General features: G+C 33.0%; 1 protein-coding gene across 1 annotated transcript in view; it reads left to right on the top strand.

Annotated features, from left to right (window-relative positions):
- The window catches only part of aak1b (AP2 associated kinase 1b), a 50,043-nt gene extending 30,413 nt beyond the window's left edge, over positions 1-19,630 (top strand). Inside the window, exons 16-22 of the mRNA XM_016269598.1 lie at positions 2,910-2,990; positions 4,434-4,493; positions 6,614-6,718; positions 8,066-8,167; positions 8,712-8,822; positions 9,148-9,249; positions 18,322-19,630. Of these exons, the coding sequence (XP_016125084.1) occupies positions 2,910-2,990; positions 4,434-4,493; positions 6,614-6,718; positions 8,066-8,167; positions 8,712-8,822; positions 9,148-9,249; positions 18,322-18,923 (1,163 nt within the window). The 3' untranslated portion in view covers positions 18,924-19,630. The remainder of the gene's footprint in view (positions 1-2,909; positions 2,991-4,433; positions 4,494-6,613; positions 6,719-8,065; positions 8,168-8,711; positions 8,823-9,147; positions 9,250-18,321) is intronic.
- The last annotated feature ends 3,031 nt before the right edge of the window (positions 19,631-22,661 follow it).

Here is a 22,661-nt window from a genome sequence, read left to right as displayed (position 1 = left end):
TATATATATATATATATATATATATATATATATATATATATATATATATATATATATATATATATATATATATATATATATATATATATATATATATATATATATATATATATATATATATATATATATATATATATATATATATATATATATATATATATATATATATATATATATATATATATATATATATATATATATATATATATATATATATATATATATATATATATATATATATATATATATATATATATATATATATATATATATATATATATATATATATATATATATATATATATATATATATATATATATATATATATATATATATATATATATATATATATATATATATATATATATATATATATATATATATATATATATATATATATATATATATATATATATATATATATATATATATATATATATATATATATATATATATATATATATATATATATATATATATATATATATATATATATATATATATATATATATATATATATATATATATATATATATATATATATATATATATATATATATATATATATATATATATATATATATATATATATATATATATATATATATATATATATATATATATATATATATATATATATATATATATATATATATATATATATATATATATATATATATATATATATATATATATATATATATATATATATATATATATATATATATATATATATATATATATATATATATATATATATATATATATATATATATATATATATATATATATATATATATATATATATATATATATATATATATATATATATATATATATATATATATATATATATATATATATATATATATATATATATATATATATATATATATATATATATATATATATATATATATATATATATATATATATATATATATATATATATATATATATATATATATATATATATATATATATATATATATATATATATATATATATATATATATATATATATATATATATATATATATATATATATATATATATATATATATATATATATATATATATATATATATATATATATATATATATATATATATATATATATATATATATATATATATATATATATATATATATATATATATATATATATATATATATATATATATATATATATATATATATATATATATATATATATATATATATATATATATATATATATATATATATATATATATATATATATATATATATATATATATATATATATATATATATATATATATATATATATATATATATATATATATATATATATATATATATATATATATATATATATATATATATATATATATATATATATATATATATATATATATATATATATATATATATATATATATATATATATATATATATATATATATATATATATATATATATATATATATATATATATATATATATATATATATATATATATATATATATATATATATATATATATATATATATATATATATATATATATATATATATATATATATATATATATATATATATATATATATATATATATATATATATATATATATATATATATATATATATATATATATATATATATATATATATATATATATATATATATATATATATATATATATATATATATATATATATATATATATATATATATATATATATATATATATATATATATATATATATATATATATATATATATATATATATATATATATATATATATATATATATATATATATATATATATATATATATATATATATATATATATATATATATATATATATATATATATATATATATATATATATATATATATATATATATATATATATATATATATATATATATATATATATATATATATATATATATATATATATATATATATATATATATATATATATATATATATATATATATATATATATATATATATATATATATATATATATATATATATATATATATATATATATATATATATATATATATATATATATATATATATATATATATATATATATATATATATATATATATATATATATATATATATATATATATATATATATATATATATATATATATATATATATATATATATATATATATATATATATATATATATATATATATATATATATATATATATATATATATATATATATATATATATATATATATATATATATATATATATATATATATATATATATATATATATATATATATATATATATATATATATATATATATATATATATATATATATATATATATATATATATATATATATATATATATATATATATATATATATATATATATATATATATATATATATATATATATATATATATATATATATATATATATATATATATATATATATATATATATATATATATATATATATATATATATATATATATATATATATATATATATATATATATATATATATATATATATATATATATATATATATATATATATATATATATATATATATATATATATATATATATATATATATATATATATATATATATATATATATATATATATATATATATATATATATATATATATATATATATATATATATATATATATATATATATATATATATATATATATATATATATATATATATATATATATATATATATATATATATATGCACGCACACACACACACACACATATATATATATATATAATGTGTCTGTGTGGAGAGTGTCAAAAGGTTTTTACTGCACGTTGTACTATGTATTGGTGGGTGTGTGAGAAATGAATTAAATGAATTTAAATGAAAGTGTTTTTGCTATTTGCAGAACCTGTTGAACCTCTGATTGCCGCTACTGAGAGTCTTATTCCTGGGCTGGAAGCTGCAGAACCTGCTCCTCCATCCTCTGGTAGGTGTACCGTCATCCTTAAACTAATGTTCCACTCTTACATGAATTTTAGTGAATTGAATTTACTTAACAAATATAAATCATTGCGAATATATTGTAGATGACCCTAATACTCCTTAATAATGACATTATGGTTTCTTTTTGTCTGTATTTGGCCATTGATATTCTGTTTATTTTCTGTCAATCTCTTGCTTTATTTCTGTTCCATTCCTGGCCTCCCTCACTGTATGATGGCACATGTTCAGTGCATCTGAGCTAGTCAAACTGCAGGAAACAGCAGGAGACTCCTATTAAAGGGTTAGTTCACCCAAAAATGAAAATTAGGCTGTGTTTTACTCACCCCCGAGGCATCCTAGGTGTATATGACTTACTTCTTTCAGACAAATCCAGTCAGAGTTATATTAAAAGTTGTCTTTGATCTTTCAAGCTGTTTAATGCCACTCAGCGGGTGTTGCATGCATCTGTCAAAAAGAAGTTAAATAAAAATAACCCATCAATAAAAAAAAGTGTCTCACACGGCTCCGGGGGGTGAACAAAGGCCTCCTGTAGCGAATCGATGCGTTTTTGTAAGAAAAATATCCATATTCAAAACGTAATAATCACTTTAATGTAGCTTGCGCCAACAGTTGTACACAGAAGCAGTTCCGGGAGCATGACGTATGAGGTCAGCATTGCACATGCGCCGGTGAGTCTCATGAAAACCAACGTTTGTTTACAGAATCAGAGAAAGCAAAGTTTCCTTACTTTAGCAAAGGAAAATCAGTCTCTTGGCTTATATATCGAAATCCTCTGACATTCTTCTTTACAAATCCTCGTTTTGTACTTCTAATTCTTGACCGTTGTTTTGTTTTGATCTCTCCCCTGCGTTTCTGCATGCGTCACCTCTGAGCGGCGCATGCGCAAAGCCGACCTCGTACGTCATTCCGCCGGAACTGCTTCCGTTTACAACAGTGTGAGCGCAAGCTAGATTCAAGTGATTTATTACGTTTTGAAAATGGATGTTTTTCTTACAAAAACGCATCGATTCGCTACAGAAGGCCTTTGTTCACCCCCCTTGAGCCGTGTGAGACACTTTTCTTTTATGGATGAGAGATGTTTATTTAAGTTCTTATGGACTGAAGCAATGCAACACCCGCTGAGTGGCATTAAACAGCTTGAAAGATCAAATACAATTTTTAATATAACTCTGACTGGATTCGTCTGAAAGAAGAAAGTCATATACACCTAGGATGCCTCGGGGGTGAGTAAAACGCAGCCTAATTTTCATTTTTGGGTGAACTAACCCTTTAAGATGAATCAAGGCCCACCAGTTACCTCCGCATCCCTGCTGAGTCTGCCTGCGTCCTCTGTTTAAACTGATGCTCAGCATTTAATGCCACCCTTTTCGAGCACTTCTTGACCACTTTAGCATTTCCAATTTTCTCTTTCTCTGCTCTTATACAGCTGAAAGACCTGTTGACATTCTGGGCTTAGAACCGGGAGCTGGTTTGCTAGCTGTACCAGGTAATCCAGAGGTCCATGCCAGCCTTACCTGACCTCTGTGCACCTTAGTGGTCACCACACACTGCGGTGCACACACCACAATACCAATGCTTTGAAATGTTGTGATTCACAGTAACAGTTTTGCTACCAAAGGCAACACTAATGTACTATTTAACACTTTTTTTTATTAACAATCAACCTGAAACAGTTCGTCTTTGGCCTTTTCTAGTAATTATTGAAAAAAGTTTTAATAATAAATAAGAAAAAACAAAGTAATTAAAAGCAAAAGAACAAATACAAATGGAGCAAAGAAACAAAATATAAATTATAATTGCATAAATCTGCTTGTGCTTTTTCAGATATCTTTCAACAGCATCAAGTAAATATTCAGAAATGGGAAAATTTACAAAACTAAGTAAATGTAAAAAAGCTACTGAAATAATTGTCATTTGATATCATACGTTAATACTGTTTGAAAAGAAAGACATACCAATTAGGGCTGTGCGGTTTGGGGGAAAATATCAAATTGCGATTTTTTTTTTGACAGATATTGCGATTGCGATTTGATCTGCGATTTTAAATTTGCAAAGGCAAGCTTCAGTTCAATATTGTCAATAATGTGCAGCACAGTATGGGTATCATTACCCTGCTGAAAAAAAATTATAGAACCCATCACAAAAATTCTTATAGTTTCCATTAAACCATTACAAAATTCCTTTTTGTTTTGGGCATTATTCCAATAGGAATTACTGTTGTTCTATTGGTTGCCATCTGCCAGATTACATCCCACCAATAGAATCCATCAAATAGACACCATTATAGTTTACATTAAAACCAAACAAATTCCCATTATAACCCTGAAATCCATTACATTTGTTATTGTGTTTTGGGAGGGGTTCTATTGTTTTTTTCTTCAGCAGGCAAGATTATAATGGTATAACTACTTTTAAAGAATTCACTTAATTACTGAATTTCACAGAACTGTATTTCTTAAGTCAATTATTAAAGTATTACATTGATTTCACAGGCTGATTTATTCATTTGAAGTATTTGGGAGACAGGCTGCGTGAGTGCAAGCATGAACAGCTCGTCCGTGATGCGGGATTCGCGCCGCGTGGCGCAGAGAGAAGCGAGTATGAGAAGCATTCACAGACACAGGCTGTGTGTGCGCTCTTCTGAATTGGGAATAGCCAGCATGCATTATAAACTTATTTCAAATTAATCTGTTGGGGAGATAAAATGTGTAAGATAACGTTCACGTACTAACAAAAACATCTAAGAATGTATCTTTTATTCTCCAGTACTGAAAACAGAACCGATCAGGGAGCTTTTGATATGCGCTGTGACGCAGCTCTTGCAAATTACCTTTTTTGTTCGTTGTCTGTCATTTCGAAGCTTAAGTTGCATACGGTTTTCTTTAGTTTTAATTTGCCTAACTATCGATCTGACCCAGTAGACGCCATAATCCCGCTCTGTCTCTGTCCCGTTCTGCGTTCCGTTTGTTTTTTTAATGGTGGGTGTTTACGCAGTTGGCTAGAGCAGTGCTGATTGAGGAGAACGGAGGTGTGCTCACTCTTGCCCAGGGCAAGTAAGATTGCAACTCAAGGCTGGCAGTCATGCATATGCTCTGGAACAGAGTAATGTCGCGTCCACATCGCAGGCTTTGTGATTAGGAAATCGCAACGTCTCAAATCGCGATTTCGATTAAATTTCGATTAATCGCACAGCCCTAATACCAATACATTAATATTAGTTTATTTTTTGTGTATCTTTAGGCATAACTTTGTGTTAACGTTTGATTTGTTGATTTTTGTCCCACTTTTTGCGAGTTTTTAAAGTTCAAGTTCAAAATACTTTGTCATTCTAGTGAACAACAAAGTGTAAAGCAGAACAAAATTGCGTTTCTACGAGACCACTGCTGCTTTTACATTGGGTTCTCAACTTGCATTGTGCAGTGTATAATTTAGACACATCGATAATTCTTCAGCTGCTTATTTCTGTTTGTTAAAGTTACCTTTTTCTAATCATCAAATGGCTTTCAAATCCTCCATTGTCCTTTCGCTTTCCTCTCAGTTTCCGCACGCCTGCATTTCTGTGTTTATTCTGGCTAATGCTGGCTGTTTTCACTGGCTGACTTGCAGAGAAGCTGATAGAGGGCCTGAAGTCTCCGGATACTTCTCTCATGCTGCCTGATCTGCTGTCCATGGCTGATCCTTTCGGCAGCTCCATTGATGACACTAGAGATGGTAACAGCTTTTGCTGACTCTCTCTCTGTGCTTTTCTTTTACAAAAGCTAAACTAAACGCTGTCCGGTTCTCTGAGACAAATGACATTTTCCACTTTTTGTTGTTTGATGCAGATCAAGCCAGTCCCTGTATTATTTGTAATAGCTTTCAATTTTGTCTTTTTGCCACATGAAATTTAACTTGATTTGTAAATGTTGAGATCTTGTGAAATCAACACACTAAAGGCTGGGACAACAGGTAGAGTAGTGTGTTAAGGCATTGCATTGGTAGAAAAAAGCAGAGTGAATTATTGCTTGGTGATGGGTCCTAGAAATATTGTGTATATCAAAAAGATGAGGGGTCCAAGTACCGAACCCTGAGGTGCACCTGTTGTTTGTTGATATGACTTGCTCACCCCTCCTTTCCAAGATGACTCAAAGAATCTATTTATCATGTAGGGCTCAAAGTAGCGAAAGGAAGTTTTTATGATTTCCATTGTTCGGGGAATAGACAGGAATATGCAGCAAGTCTCTGTGTTGAAGGCATCATACAAGGTCCAGCAGAATGAAACACGAATCATTGGTTTGAACGTTATGTAAGATACCAGTGATGTACAGTGGTGTGAAAAAGTGTTGGCCCCCTTCCTGATTTCTTATTTTTTTGCATGTTTATCACACTTCTATGTTTCAGATCATCAAACAAATTTAAAAATTAGTAAAAGATAACACAAGTGAACACAACATGCAGTTTTTAAATGAAGGTTTTTATTATTAAGGGAAAACAAAATCCAAAACTACATGGCCCTGTGTGAAAAAGTGTTTGCCCCCTAAACCTAATAACTGGTTGGGCCACCCTTAGCAGCAACAACTGCAATCAAGCGTTTGCGATAACTTGCAATGAGTCTGTTACAGCGCTGTGGAGGAATTTTGGTTCACTCATCTATGCAGAATTGTTGTAATTCAGCCACATTGGAGGCCACATGAACCGCCTTTTTAAGGTCATGCCACAGCATCTCAATAGGATTCAGGTCAGGACTTTGACTAGGCCACTCCAAAGTCTTCATTTTGCTTTTCTTCAGCCATTCAGAGGTGGACTTGCTGGTGTGTTTTCGATCATTGTCCTGCTGCAGAACCCAAGTTCGCTTCAGCTTGAGATCACGAACAGATGGCCGGACATTCTCCTTCAGGATTTTTTGGTAAACAGCAGAATTCATGGTTCCATTATCACAGCAAGTCTTCCCAGGTCCTGAAGCAACAAAACAGCCCCAGACCATCACACTAACACCACCATATTTTATGTGATGAATAATTTACAATGCAGTATCATGTTTTTTTTTTTGGTACTCTCCCCACTCTGTCTTACTCCCAGCCAAAACGGAAGTGTGTTTGGACTCTCTGATTCCTGGCTTGGAGCCCCCTCAGGCTCAGCTGCACCCTGTGGAGGCTGAACCAGCATCATCCGCACTGAAAGGTAAAAATATGCATCAGAGACGGACGAGCCTCAGCCTAGCATTTTAACACCCTGTCAAATACATAAGTGGTGGCAGAATGTTTTCTTTGTGTGGAGAGATTGGTTGAGACTATAGCTGATTTCAAAATTTAAAAACTCTGAATCCTTTTTCCCCACATTAAGGATGCAGAATGTTGTAATTTAAGCAGGTAGATGCAGAGATGCTCAAAGGAGCATATAATGAGAACATTTTCTTTCACCTTTAGATATATATGAATTCAGTGTACAATGAAAACACTCTAAAGGTGTGGTCACATTGTTTGACAGATTTTTGCTGGGGAAATCCAGTTATTTTTAATAGGAATCCACACGATTGGGAATTTCACCTGGAAAAGAGTAGGAAATGGTCGTACCAAAAAGTCCAAATTTAGTTTTCACAAAAACCTTGACTAAGATTAAAAGTGGACCTCATGAGATATGACCCCCTGATTTTTATGTAGTTAGCAACTTCATGGTTTTAATTTTTTCATGTGTTTCCCTTGTGCTGCTCCCCACTGTGCTGTAGACCCTTTAATTGGAGAGGACTCCTTGCTGGGCTGTTCTCTCCCCTCTGGCTCTGCCTCATGTCTGGATGACTTTGCGCCCGTCTCAGGCGGCTCCTCCCAGAATATACCAGGTACAAAAAATTTATTTTTTTCTGCTGGCATTTATAGCTTATGTGACCTGGTGAGGCATGTAAAGAACTTTGGGATGGAACTGTAAAGTGCATTTTATTAAAAATGAAAATGAATTGATATTAACATACTATATACACTTTCTAGACATTTGTTTAGGTTTGATAAGAAAGTGTCGGCCAAAGAACATTAATGTGATTATTTCAGTGTTGACATCATGCTAACAGTGCTGTCTTTTTCTCACCCATCTGTTTCTCTCCCTACCACCACCCTCTTAAATCTTTTACCCGTGAACTGTCATTTGCCCCAACCCTCATCGCCTCTCAGCTGCAGACTGTTTGATCTCAGGCTTTGAGCCTCCGAGTGCTGAGATGGCCAATGAAGATGAATTTGACCCCATACCAGTACTGATCTCCAAAAACTCTCAAGGTGAGCTTTAGGAAGCTAAAGCCATTTGTTTTTTTAGAGTATGTGATCAATTTACGTCTTGCTCTCATTTTAGTGACAAGCAGTTAGTTCTTTATCTGTATATGAGAACTGTATAGTCTTGAGCACATTTTTTGTTGGTAGTTGCAAATAAACAGAATTGAGATGAGTTATTTTGCACACTTTGCATACTAGGTATAGGAATCGTATAGAAATTCTAGTTCCACTTTTTATTTAATTCCATTAACGAGTATTTAAGTATTTTTAAGTAAGCAACTGGTCCTAAGTATATACTGAAAAAAATACAACATTTTTATGTATTTAATACAGTTTATTGAAAAAAGTTGAATGTATATCTTCATCTCTACATTGCCAGTCTGAATTATTATTATTATTTTTTCCGATTTAGGCCTCATAATACAGTTACATAGTAATACAGTTCACAGTTAATTTTGAGTTTGACATGACATAAAAGTACTTTACTTGTGATTGCGATTATTTAATAACAGAAAAAGAGTAATTCTTTGTCAAATCAGACTGGCATAAGGAAGTGTTTTTGTGTTCGTTTGATTATTTTGCGGTATTAATTCAGACAAGCCAGTGTTATGTTAGTTTCATATACTGTACTAATATTAGCTCCTTAAAGCTCTTTGAATTAGCTTTTTATTGTTTTGTTTTTCATTTTAATTGTAATTTTATTGTGTGCTTTTGCCATTAAGCTTTTTTTTATTTTAGTATTTAAGCTAATTCTTTTAATTTGGTTTTCAAGGCAGCATGTTTCATTTTTTTTTTAAGTTATTTTTATCTCATGTTTATTTCAATTCAGTTTTTACGAGTTTTCATTAACAATAATGACACTGAGACAAGCTTATGTTTTTTGCCCTGACTTACACCCAGTAGTGGTGCAGGAAACACTGAGGTTCTCCTAAAAATTGATGGAATTAATCTCATAATTTTATATGTTTTGCGAAGTCTTTAACTGAATCAAATATCATCTATAGTTCCTTCATAGTTTATTTGAAAGAAATCCCCAAATTTTTGAATCCCAACCCTAATGCATGTTCTCTCGTAACAGTCTCTCTTGACTTTTTGTGAACGTTCACTTACCGTTGTGTCTCTCTCTCCCTCTCTCTTCTGCTGTCCCCTTCCTTGGCCTCTCCTTGTCTTAATTTGTATTAATTCAGACAAGCCAGTGTTATGTTAGTTTCATATACTGTACTAATATTAGCTCCTTAAAGCTCTTTGAATTAGCTTTTTATTGTTTTGTTTTTCATTTTAATTGTAATTTTATTGTGTGCTTTTGCCATTAAGCTTTTTTTTTATTTTAGTATTTAAGCTAATTCTTTTAATTTGGTTTTCAAGGCAGCATGTTTCATTTTTTTTTAAAGTTATTTTTATCTCATGTTTATTTCAATTCAGTTTTTACGAGTTTTCATTAACAATAATGACACTGAGACAAGCTTATGTTTTTTGCCCTGACTTACACCCAGTAGTGGTGCAGGAAACACTGAGGTTCTCCTAAAAATTGATGGAATTAATCTCATAATTTTATATGTTTTGCGAAGTCTTTAACTGAATCAAATATCATCTATAGTTCCTTCATAGTTTATTTGAAAGAAATCCCCAAATTTTTGAATCCCAACCCTAATGCATGTTCTCTCGTAACAGTCTCTCTTGACTTTTTGTGAACGTTCACTTACCGTTGTGTCTCTCTCTCCCTCTCTCTTCTGCTGTCCCCTTCCTTGGCCTCTCCTTGTCTTAATTTGGCTGTCCTCCCTTTCTTCCACCCCTAACCTTCCTGTCCATCTGGCCTCTTTTAGGAGGTCACTCTCGCAGTAACAGTGGCAGCTCTGAGTCCAGCCTGCCCAACCTGGCCCGTTCCCTGCTGCTGGTGGACCAGCTCATCGACCTCTAGACCGTGCAGCTAATTCCTGCAGTGCTGAAGATGACGCCAACCTCTGTAGTCTTCTGCCTTTAATCACGAATCCCTCCTGCTTTCCTTTGTCCTATCCTCCACCCACACCCTCTTTCATCATCCATTTCCCTCTTTAATCGGTTTTTCATCATTCCGTCACTTCAGTTTCTTCCTGTTCATCACATCTTGTGTTTTATTTCTTTCCCTGCCGCTGTTGTCCATCAGTTGTCGTCGTCATCACCATCATCGCTCATTTGATTTGTCATACTCAGCTTTCCTCCCCTGCACCATGACGTTTATCTCCCTGATGAGTTTGTTCACCTTTTTTCTTACAAGTCTGGTGCGACCTTTTTCTACAGGCTCAAAATCCAGTTTTCTCGGGCATCCATATCTGTGCTTCCTTTGGACACGCATATATGACCGTCACACATTTCATCTGCCTCGCAGTCAAGAGTGCAAAATTGTTCTTCTCTTCGGTCTTTAGCTGTGTCTTCAGTGGCACTCAGGAAGCTTGTCTCGAGATTAAACACACATGGGTTTAGACTCATGCAGTTGGCTCTTTCCAGACCAAAATTTAAGTACAAAGTGAACCAAATGTTTACAGACAGGAGTATTTTCGCTGGATGTTTACAGACCGGCAGGTAGGCAAGCACTGCTTGTGAGAATTTATCTTCGCCCAGACTGAACGCAGGGTACGAACGAATCCTAATACTTAATGTAGAGGGATTTTAAAACTGTAAAACCGACTAGAAGCTCCTCATTGCCATCAGTGGTACTTGTTCGCCATCTCACGACCTCCATACCATCCTTTCGCTGTTATTTCTTTGTAAATAGCTCTATTGATGGTCGTACGTTGGCTCGAAGCAATGTAAATTGTTGTATATCTGCAGTATCTGACTCTCCCGCCCTCAAAAGTGATTCGTTCCTCCTGTGTATAAAGCATCTGGTCCAAATGTCCAGCCATTCCTTCAGAGATCCCCGTCTTACCGCATAGTATACATCATTATGAGATCATTTAAAAGAAATATTTCATCTACGGTTAAGATTATATGTGAATATGAATAGAGTGGTAGAGAATGAATGTATGAATTGAGTATCCATATATAAATGCAGATATGTGTATATGAAACCTATTTAAGAGGAAACTTTATCTCTTTGTTCTGTGTGTTGAGACGTGTTTGCGAATGTAAATTGTCGGTTTCATCTTCTAACGGCCAGATCGTCATTGCTGAACAAAGTCAGTTAAGAAAAGAGGACAATCTTGAAGCATCCTGACATAACGGCATTCGTGTGCAAATCGACTGGATTTGTTTTCAGTTTTCGTTGCCTTTTTATTCTCCGATGTATATCGTCGACAAAAACAGGTTGTAGTCTTGAGGGAAATGCTCTACGGTCCTCAACGGTGTACGTATACAATTCATCCTCGAATCTACTGCCCGATGCCATGCTTTCTTGCACAGTTCTCGTGAATCAGATGCATATCGAAGCATGGCAGTGTTTATGAATATGAAGTTAAGACTTGTCTGTGGCCAATCTTCATATCAGTACTGTAAGTATGTGTTTGCGTGTATGTGTGGATGTGAGGTAAATAAATAGCTAGTCTTAGGTGTTGAAAGTGGTGAGGTCGTTCTGTCTTTGACATGGTTTTTCTGCTTCGTTCAGACAGCTGCACCCGCAGCAGGCACCTCTGTTTCAAGCACAGGTTCTCTTTTCATTCACTGAGAGTCATTAGACTGCTCAAATTAAGAACATGGAAAATGCTCGCTTTAATGCTGTACGTTATTAGCAGAATCCCAATCAGTGTCTGACATGCTATAAAACTGAAAGTTCTGTAATCAGATCGTGAATAAAAGCCCATCAGCTTTTTGACATTGCTGAATCTGTAAATGGCATTGAAATGAGTTGTCATCTCACAAGGGCAACAGCAGTAGGGCTGGGCAGCCCTGTAGAGATTTCCCATACTGCTTACATCACTTTAGATGTGTTTGCACAGTTATGAAATATTAACGACTTTTCCCATGCTGTCAAATTTGACTTGCATGATCAAAAAAGTTCCTGTTTTCTGTGTGTTTTTTAAAAATAAATTTATATATATAAATACAATTTTAGGGCCTATAAACATCTCTTAGACTCACCAAGGTTGCATTTATTTCATTAGAAATACAGTCAAATCTGAAATCTTGTGAAATTAATTAATCTGTTTTAATATATTTTCGAGTGTCATTTATTCCTGTGATGGCAGCTGAATTTTCAGCATCATTATTCCAGTCTTCAGTGTTGATCATTGGGAAATCATTCTAATATGCTGATTTGCTTCTCAATAAAAATGTATTATTATTATTATCAATATTAAAAATAATTGTGCTCTGGAAAGAAGAGCATTTATTTGAAATGGTAATAGTCTTAGTCTATTATTTTTATTTTTAATGCATCCTTGCTGAACAAAAGTGTGTGTGTGTGTGTGTGTGTGTGTGTGTGTGTATATATATATATATATATATATATATATATATATATATATATATACACACACACCCACACACATTCACACATTTCAACTAATAAATATACTGACATACACATTAATGTGATAAAGAAGTTTTTAGCTATACCGCCCACCCTAAAGTTCAGTAATTAAAAAAAACAACAATATGACGAAAAAAATCATGAACTTCAAGCTCATGTTGTATATATATATATATATACACACACACCCACACACATTTTTGATTTTCAACTAATAAATATACTGACATACACATTAATGTGATAAAGAAGTTTTTAGCTATACCGCCCACCCTAAAGTTCAGTAATTAAAAAAAACAACAATATGACGAAAAAAATCATGAACTTCAAGCTCATGTTGTCATAAAAGCTTTGGATGTTTTACGAGGTGTATTGTTAAGTTGGAGGCATTGGTGAAAAACTGCAGAACAGCACTGCACGTCAGGAAAAGAGACGCTGCTGGCGCTCCATTTCTGATATTTGTTGTTGGCAGTGTCGACTCTGAGATCATTCTATATCCTGGCCTCTCCTCTGTACAGCCGTTCGCAGACTCTCATGTTAACCTATGCAATCCTAATGCTTCATCTTGTAGTTCTCAATAGAGGTCTTCAGTAGAGTGTTTGACTTGTGTTGTTGTGCAAAAATCAAAGATTCCTTTTATGTGCTGTTTTTGTTCAGAGAAAAACAATATTTATGACCATGTTTATCCCCAGAGTTGGAACCTCATTGGTCTCTGTAGCAAACACCCTCAGCCCAGTGTTAGAACAGTGATGGGTTCATGTGCACCTTCTATTTTTGTGAAAACCAATAAACGAAGAAAGGGGTGTGAAATAAACATGTAAATGTGAATGTAAATTGTGCCGGTGTTAATTATTTGTTTGTTGAAACCGCACTCTCAGCAGCAGAGTCATCAGTCTAAATGTCAACCACTGTTGAACTAATATTTTTGTTTATTGTTATTATTTATATTCATTTAATATTTATTATTTTAAGTTAATAATAATAATAATAATGTAATCCAATATATAAATATGAGTTGTTGTTGTTATTATTTTTATTAGAATTGCTTTAGTAGTAGTAATAAAATATACATATTTTAAAAATTATATTTGTTTATATTTATATTTAATAATTACATTTTAAAAATGTATTTTTTATATTTAAAATGTCAATGTTTTTATAATGATTTACACTATTTAAACAGTATTTTAGCCTTGAGTAATGAAATGTTTGACGCCATATTCAACAGAAGAGAAAAATGGGGCAATTTGTTTTGATTATTATAAATATTTATTGTGAAAAGCAAATGCAACTGCCATCTTCACCATAATTTTTTTTAACCATTTTAAACCGTTTACATACTTTAAACATCTTTATAAAGGCTAAACATATTTATCAACTTTGTTTTTTAATTCGCATGGTGATACTCGGGCCACACACACACACACACACACACACACACACAACCTTGTCTTCTCCAGGTAAGATTTCTTCTTTCACGTTGAGGCCGTTGTCTGTCTCACTCATCTCTTTCTCTTCTTCCTTGTTGTTTGAGCACTATTTTTCTGGAAGAATCAACATCGACTGAATGTTCACCAAAAACAACAAAAAAACAAGTGTGTGACTTGGCACTATGTGACTGAGATGGAAAAAGTCAATTGTATTGGTCTCCACCTGAGACCTAAATGTATGTTTACTGATTGGAAATCATGATACGGTGCCCATTTGATAGAACAGCCAAGGATATTTCCAAAATGGCATTTAGATGAAAGAAATGAACTCCTGGCAGACACAGAAGCCCAGGTGGCTCAAGTTAATCATTTTTTAATCTTGAGGAATCGTGAAACAAGGCAAAAGCATTGCCCATGTTAGGGCACATCCTACAAAACATCTTTCAAGGATGTCTGGGTTCTTTTTTTTTTTCCAAATACTTAGTTCTACTTGTTGCAGCATCCAGACCTGAATCAGACCTTTTAAATATTAATCTTATTTATATTGTTCTTATTATTTTTATTAATCTAAGTTATAAACCAAACACCATTCTCTTAAAAAAAAAAAAAAGTTTCACAAGCCAGTGCAGCCAGACTTGCCAGGATGCTTGTAGGAAATTTGCTGTTTAGGAGATTTTCTGGAGTTTCAAAATTGCATTGACTTTAAAGGAGCACTTAAAGCAAGGGAGTTCATCAATAAATTAGAGCTTTGGAGCAAAAACTGTCTCTAATTTGCTTTTGTGCTTCAGGCCGTGCAGTTCCTGCTGGCATTGTATAAAACACAAATAGCCTTCTTCAAAAGTGTGATTATCTACACTTGTACAAGCCATTTCTGCTGCTTCTATGTGCTAATGACCTCTTTTGTCATTTTGACTTCACATGTGAAATTCTTAACATCCTGAAGAAACGGTAAATGTGGGTTGACATGTTAATGTTCAAATTGTTGGGACGTCTATAGATGTTTTTTGAATGGTGTGGTTGGACTGGTGATGGATGTTTTTAAAATGATTGTAATTGTAACAGTAATTTGCTTTTGTGCTTCAGGCCGTGCAGTTCCTGCTGGCATTGTATAAAACACAAATAGCCTTCTTCAAAAGTGTGATTTATCTACACTTGTACAAGCCGTTTCTGCTGCTTCTATGCGCTAATGACCTCTTTTGTCATTTTGACTTCACATGTGAAATTCTTAACATCCTGAAGAAACGGTAAATGTGGGTTGACATGTTAATGTTCAAATTGTTGGGACGTCTATAGATGTTTTTTGAATGGTGTGGTTGGACTGGTGATGGATGTTTTTAAAATGATTGTAATTGTAACAGTAAAAGAGTAATGCTACATTAAAAACCTGGTAGTTGGTTAACGTTCCCGTATTCTATATGGTGAAAGCTGTAGTGGATCTAATTTAATGTAAATAAACTGATGAATATGTTTAAAAAAAAAAATTCAAATTGCAAAAGAACAAACTGTCTTTCATTTTGCAGTAAAAAAAACATAAATTGACATTCCCAGAATCCCAGAAGCTCACATCTGATGTTTTTCATTGAAGCAACTCAGATTTTTCTTATCGTTTATGTACATTAGGGTTTTATGTTACATCTTATGTTGTTAAATTAATAATAATAATAATGAATTATTTTAAATATTGTGCGTTACCATGATGGTGTTTTGTATTTCTGTATATGATGCTGTACACCAGGGATCCTCAAATCTGGCCCACGAGATCCACTTTCCTGCTTAGTTGGTTAACGTTCCCGTATTCTATATGGTGAAAGCTGTAGTGGATCTAATTTAATGTAAATAAACTGATGAATATGTTTAAAAAAAAAAAAAATAGCAAATTGCAAAAGAACAAACGGTCTTTCATTTTGCAGTAAACTTTAAATTCATCACGTGGATGTCATTACCACCTGTGTTTTAAAGGTGATTGTCCGTATATTACAAAGATAAAAACTGATTTTAGTAATGTGGTAGATTTAACATTATTTAATGAGATACAATGTACTTAATTACTGTAACTTTATGATCTATCTGTAAACGAAATGTTCCTAAAAACCTTTTAAATAGAGTCGTATGTTCTTATTTTTACTCCTCTTTGTCATACTCCAACTGGCATTCTCTTGCCAGTATGCCTGTACTCTAGCTATTTTGCCTTTTAGGGTATTTTATGGAGTTTTATTCCTATAAAATCACATTAATTTTAAAGGAGCTCTTAAAGCAGTGAGTAAAATGTTGCTATGGGTTTTTTTACCTTTAATTTTTGTTTTTAAAAGTCCCCCTAGTCACGCGCATTGGCCCTCCAGGGCAAGATTTGAGGAACCCTGCTGTACACCACCTGTATATTAGTATTCACCTCAGCTTGAGGAAAAGCTACTTGTGATGAACTTTAAATTCATCACGTGGATGTCATTACCACCTGTGTTTTAAAGGTGATTGTCCGTATATTACAAAGATAAAAACTGATTTTAGTAATGTGGTAGATTTAACATTATTTAATGAGATACAATGTACTTAATTACTGTAACTTTATGATCTATCTGTAAACGAAATGTTCCTAAAAACCTTTTAAATAGAGTCGTATGTTCTTATTTTTACTCCTCTTTGTCATACTCCAACTGGCATTCTCTTGCCAGTATGCCTGTACTCTAGCTATTTTGCCTTTTAGGGTATTTTATGGAGTTTTATTCCTATAAAATCACATTAATTTTAAAGGAGCTCTTAAAGCAGTGAGTAAAATGTTGCTATGGGTTTTTTTACCTTTAATTTTTGTTTTTAAAAGTCCCCCTAGTCACTAATCTCATCCCTTAGACCTCATGGTTGTGAATCAAAACCACATATTTCAGCATTTCAACATGAAGATAAAGTCTTTGTCCTAAAATAGCTTTTATCATAAATGTACGTCCACTCTGCAAGTTGAGGGGATTGGTTACATGTTTGCAACTGTAGGTAACAGGCTGTTTCAAACTGAATTTTTAAGATTTTTGTCTTTAGTACACTGCAGTTTTCTGGAGAAACGCTTATCAGTGGTGTTGACTGATGAATTTGCGCTTGTTTTTTCTTTAAGCATATTAAAGACCTATAGGTAGACATGTAAACAACACTTAAACATGTAATCTCCACAGGGAGTCTTTAATTTGTATTAACTTGTCTGCTTATTCTCTTTTGCAGATGATCTGCCTAACATCAACGGCTTCGATTCTTCATCAGGAGCCAGTAACATCCAGAGCTCAGAGGTTCCTGCAGAAGAAGATGAGGTTCTGCACGTGTGCAGTGGCTCAGAGCTTCTGCTGCTGGACTCCAAACTCCTCTACACTACGGCTTTCAAACTCTCGCCATCGTCCTCACCAGACGTCTTCTCAAATGCTCCATTCCCTGGGTGTGGACTAGACGGTAGGGACATCTTCACCGGCGCGCCATTTCCCCAACTTCAGCGAGCCCATCCACAGCCTGATGTCTTCCTCCAGGCCCCGTTCTGCAGGAGGAACGATCTGTCTGGGCCGCAACATGTAATGAGGTGCTCGCATGGCAAGGAGCCCATCCTGCCCCATCCACCCGTGCACAGTCAAATCCGGTTTCCGCATTGCATCGAGGCTCCAATGCCCCAGCAGCCCATTGCCGCTCACCGCGTGGTCTCCAGCGTGGGCCAGCAGGCGGCCGTGAGCTCCGTCCCCGTCGGCCCACTTCATTCCTGGACGGTAGGTGTTCGAGCAGTGATGGACCCATTCCTGGCGGCCCCGTTCCAACCTCGGGGCCCATTGGGAAAGCCTTAACATTTGAGAAAGTCTCTAGCACCCAGTCCTGTCACCCCAGTGCTTGGTAGTATCTGTGGAGGTAGCAAATCTGGTGTAGTCTATCATGAGATGACTACCTCAGTCCTCGTGACGCCGTCTTGCATCACTGCAGCACTTTAGCTCAGCTTCACTATGATGTTGTTCTTCTGTGCATCGCTCCACAAGACATTTAGAGAGGGATTTCATCTTTTGATTATGATATGTATTCAAGTATTCATCCATTTCTTTTCTTAACAGTTTGAGCTTTTTTTATATCATGCATAGTAAAAAATATTCTTACTTTTACATTGAGTCCAGTATTAAAATGATGGTCCTTTGCTACTCTCAGTTTACTAGTGTTTTTGTCTAAGGGAGTGGCTGAGAGGAACAATTCAATGGTTTTTAGGCTTTTCAAAGTATTTTTGAGTCTAAAAGTTGGAAGAATATCCAGAAACTGATGACAGAATCGCGTTGAGGCCTTATGACAGATGAAAATGGCTGGAGAATCACGTTTCTTTGCTGTTCTTGTCCCTTTCTTGAACCCTAGGTACTGTAGGCACTCCTAAGCTGGACTGGAATAGATTGTAAGTAACTGACAGTCAGATCCACACCGTCTAATGAGGTGAAAACATTTAAAGCACTTTTACAATCTGTAATCGTGGATATCATAGTTTTGCTATATAACAATCTGCTGTATATTCACTGTATATTCCTTACATGATAAATCCTTTGTGTTAAAATGTCTTGTCTTTGTTCCTTCATAGCTTACATATGACTTACAGGCTGAATGTATATTATTTATTTGATCTATCTATGTATTCATACATTATAGTTCTGTATTTTATATATAATCATTTCATCAGCAGTTATTAGCATGTTGCATTTGGGGAGCAACTACATCAAGAGATACATGTCTATCAAAAAAAAAAGGCCTTAAAGGGATGGTTAACCCAAGAATGAAAATTCTGTCATTAATTACTGACCCTCATGTCATTCCAAACCCTTAATCTTCAGAACACAAATTAAAGGGTTAGTTCACCCAAAAATGAAAATTAGCCCATAAATTACTCGCCCTCAAGTCATCCTAGGTGTATATGACTTTATTCTTTCAGACGAATCCAGTCGGAGTTATATTAAAAATGGTCTTTGATCTTTTTTAAGCTGTTTAATGCCACTCAGCGGGTGTTGCATGCATCAGTCCAAAAGAAGTTAAATAAAAAGCTCCCATCCATTAAAAAAAAGTATCTCTCACTGCTCCGGGGGGAGTGAACAAAGGCCTCCTGAAGCGAATTGATGCGTTTTTGTAAGAAAAATATCCATATTCAAAACGTAATAATCACTTTAATGTAGCTTGTGCCAACAGTTGTACACATGACTTACATATGGGAAAACTTACATACGCGGGAAAGTCGTGGCCTAATGGTTAGAGTGTCGAGTCTCGTACTGGCAGGGATTGTAGGTGGGGGGAGTGTATGTACAGCGCTCTCTCCCATCTTCAATACCACGACTGAGGTGCCCTTGAGCAAGGCACTGAACCCCCAACTGCTCCCCGGGCGCCGCAGCAAAAAAATGGCTGCCCACTGCTCCGGGTGTGTGTTCACGGTGCGTGTGTGTTCACTGCTGTGTGTGTGCACTTTGGATGGGATAAATGCAGAGCACTAATTCCTAGTATGGGTCACCATACTTGGCCACGTCACGTCACTCACTCACACAGAAGCAGCTCCGGGCTGAGTTCAGCGTTGCGCATGCGCTGGTGAGTCTCGTGAAAACCAACGTTTGTTTACAGGATCAAAGGAAAATAGAAAGTAGAAATCTACTTACTTTAGCAAAGGAAAACCAGTCTCCTCTTGGCTTATATCGAAACCCTCTGACATTCTTCTTTACAAATCCTCGTTTTGTTCTTCTAATAAGTGACCATTGTTTTGACCGTAATTTTACAAAGCTACGAGAATAATTTTTATGTGCAAAGAAAACAATAATAGCATAATCCATTCATATTCATTTATTCATATTTGTTAAGCAAGCGTGCGCTGTCTACTGAATGTAAACAACGCTTATTACGTTCTGGAGTACTCTCCAAAATAGCGGAAGACGGTAACTGGGATAAGAACTGCTGAATAAATTGTTATTTTTGTTTTCTTTGTGCACAAAAAGTGTTCTCGTAGCTTCGTAATATTATGGTTGAACCCTGATGTCACATGGACTATTTTACCGATGTCCTTGCTACGTTTCTGTGCGTTGATCGTGGTAATATCCTTGCTGTTTATGGAGGGTCAGAGAGCTCTCGGATTCCATCAAAAATATCTTAATTTGTATTCCGAAGATGAACGAAGCTCTTGCAGGTTTGGAACGACATGAGGGTGAGTAATGACAGAATTTTCATTTTTGGGTGAACTAACCCTTTAAGGACCAGCAGCTCTTTTTATTATCTGTACTTGACACGAAAGCTGTGAGGAATTCATTTTTGATCTGTCATTGATGAATCTCAGGACATATGGAGTATTGACTTGAAACAACACTGAGCCATGAAGCAGTGCTAAAGTATTGAACAACAGCCAATGTGCTTCAAAGATTGCTGGCAGATTCCACTGCTGTTTAAAAACTTCTTATGTTGTGCACATCTTTTGAAGTTGTGTGAAGGGGATTCTGCAACAGAATGGCAGCATGACCCTTCTACAGTTTGCTTTCATATATTCACCGCCACCTTAAATTCATCACTTTATTCAGTTCTTGAAAACAGAAACATCAAAACACATGAAGTTGCTTTTGATGCTTCAAGGCAGAACAGCAGTGTATTCTCTGATTTATGTAAATCCATGTGTCTCCAATATCTTTTTGTCCATGTGTCCATATGCCTCTGCAAATACCGCGGTACCAGACGGTGCAGGGCAGGCAAGACGAGAATACAAAACAATAATCCTTTTGTTTGGCTCTTCTTTCGATTCAGATTGTCTGAAGAAGTGCATTGAGATTCATCAAACTGCATCTTATAAGCTTGATTTGAGTCCTCTGTGAATACCCACTATTGATTTGTAATGAAAAACTTTGGCCTACTTTGACTTCAGGTTGTCTGTAGATATTTGATTTTATATGCACTCGCAGTTTAAGAAGCAAAGTCTTTGTTTTTCATCTCTTATGTGACGCATAACATTTTTAATCGCTTCCCAGTTTGTGGCCAGTTTTCCTTGTGAATATCTGCACACGAGCACAGAATGGAATTTTCCACCCTGCTTATTCGTGTTTCGCAACCAGTGCTTTGTCTCTCGCTTTTAGTAGCTCTATCTGTCATGGTCTAACGGCAAAATGAAAAAATGGTCGTTGCAATTTATAGCTGTGATCCTGCGATAAACAAAAGCTGATCATCAATAATAATAGTCAGTACAATAAAAAATCTTTTTACAAGCTAAAATTAAAACATTTAACATTTTCATTAGATTTTTTTGTTGCTGTTAACACTATTGTAGTATGTATTTGTATTTTGAATTGGCTATTACTTTTATATTGTTAGGTTTCATTTTATTTTTAGGTTAAGTTTTCTAAAATGGTCGTTTTTTATTAATATTGTCTTTTGAATTTTTCTGTTTATCTGTAATTTTTAGTAGTTGTAGTTAAACTTTTTTAATTAAAATTTTCATCTGTTTTGTCACGTTTTAGTTAAAAAAAAATAGTTTTAATAAACAATAACACTTGGTGCTAAGGTGTTCTGAGTGTTTTTAGGATGTTGCTATGTTAGGATGG

This window comes from Sinocyclocheilus grahami, unplaced genomic scaffold (genome assembly GCF_001515645.1).
Source record: "Sinocyclocheilus grahami isolate Dianchi unplaced genomic scaffold, SAMN03320097.WGS_v1.1 scaffold53.1, whole genome shotgun sequence".
Taxonomy (NCBI): domain Eukaryota; kingdom Metazoa; phylum Chordata; class Actinopteri; order Cypriniformes; family Cyprinidae; genus Sinocyclocheilus; species Sinocyclocheilus grahami.
The sequence above is the reverse complement of the archived record's forward strand: the minus strand, read 5'-3'. Positions and strand labels throughout refer to the sequence as shown.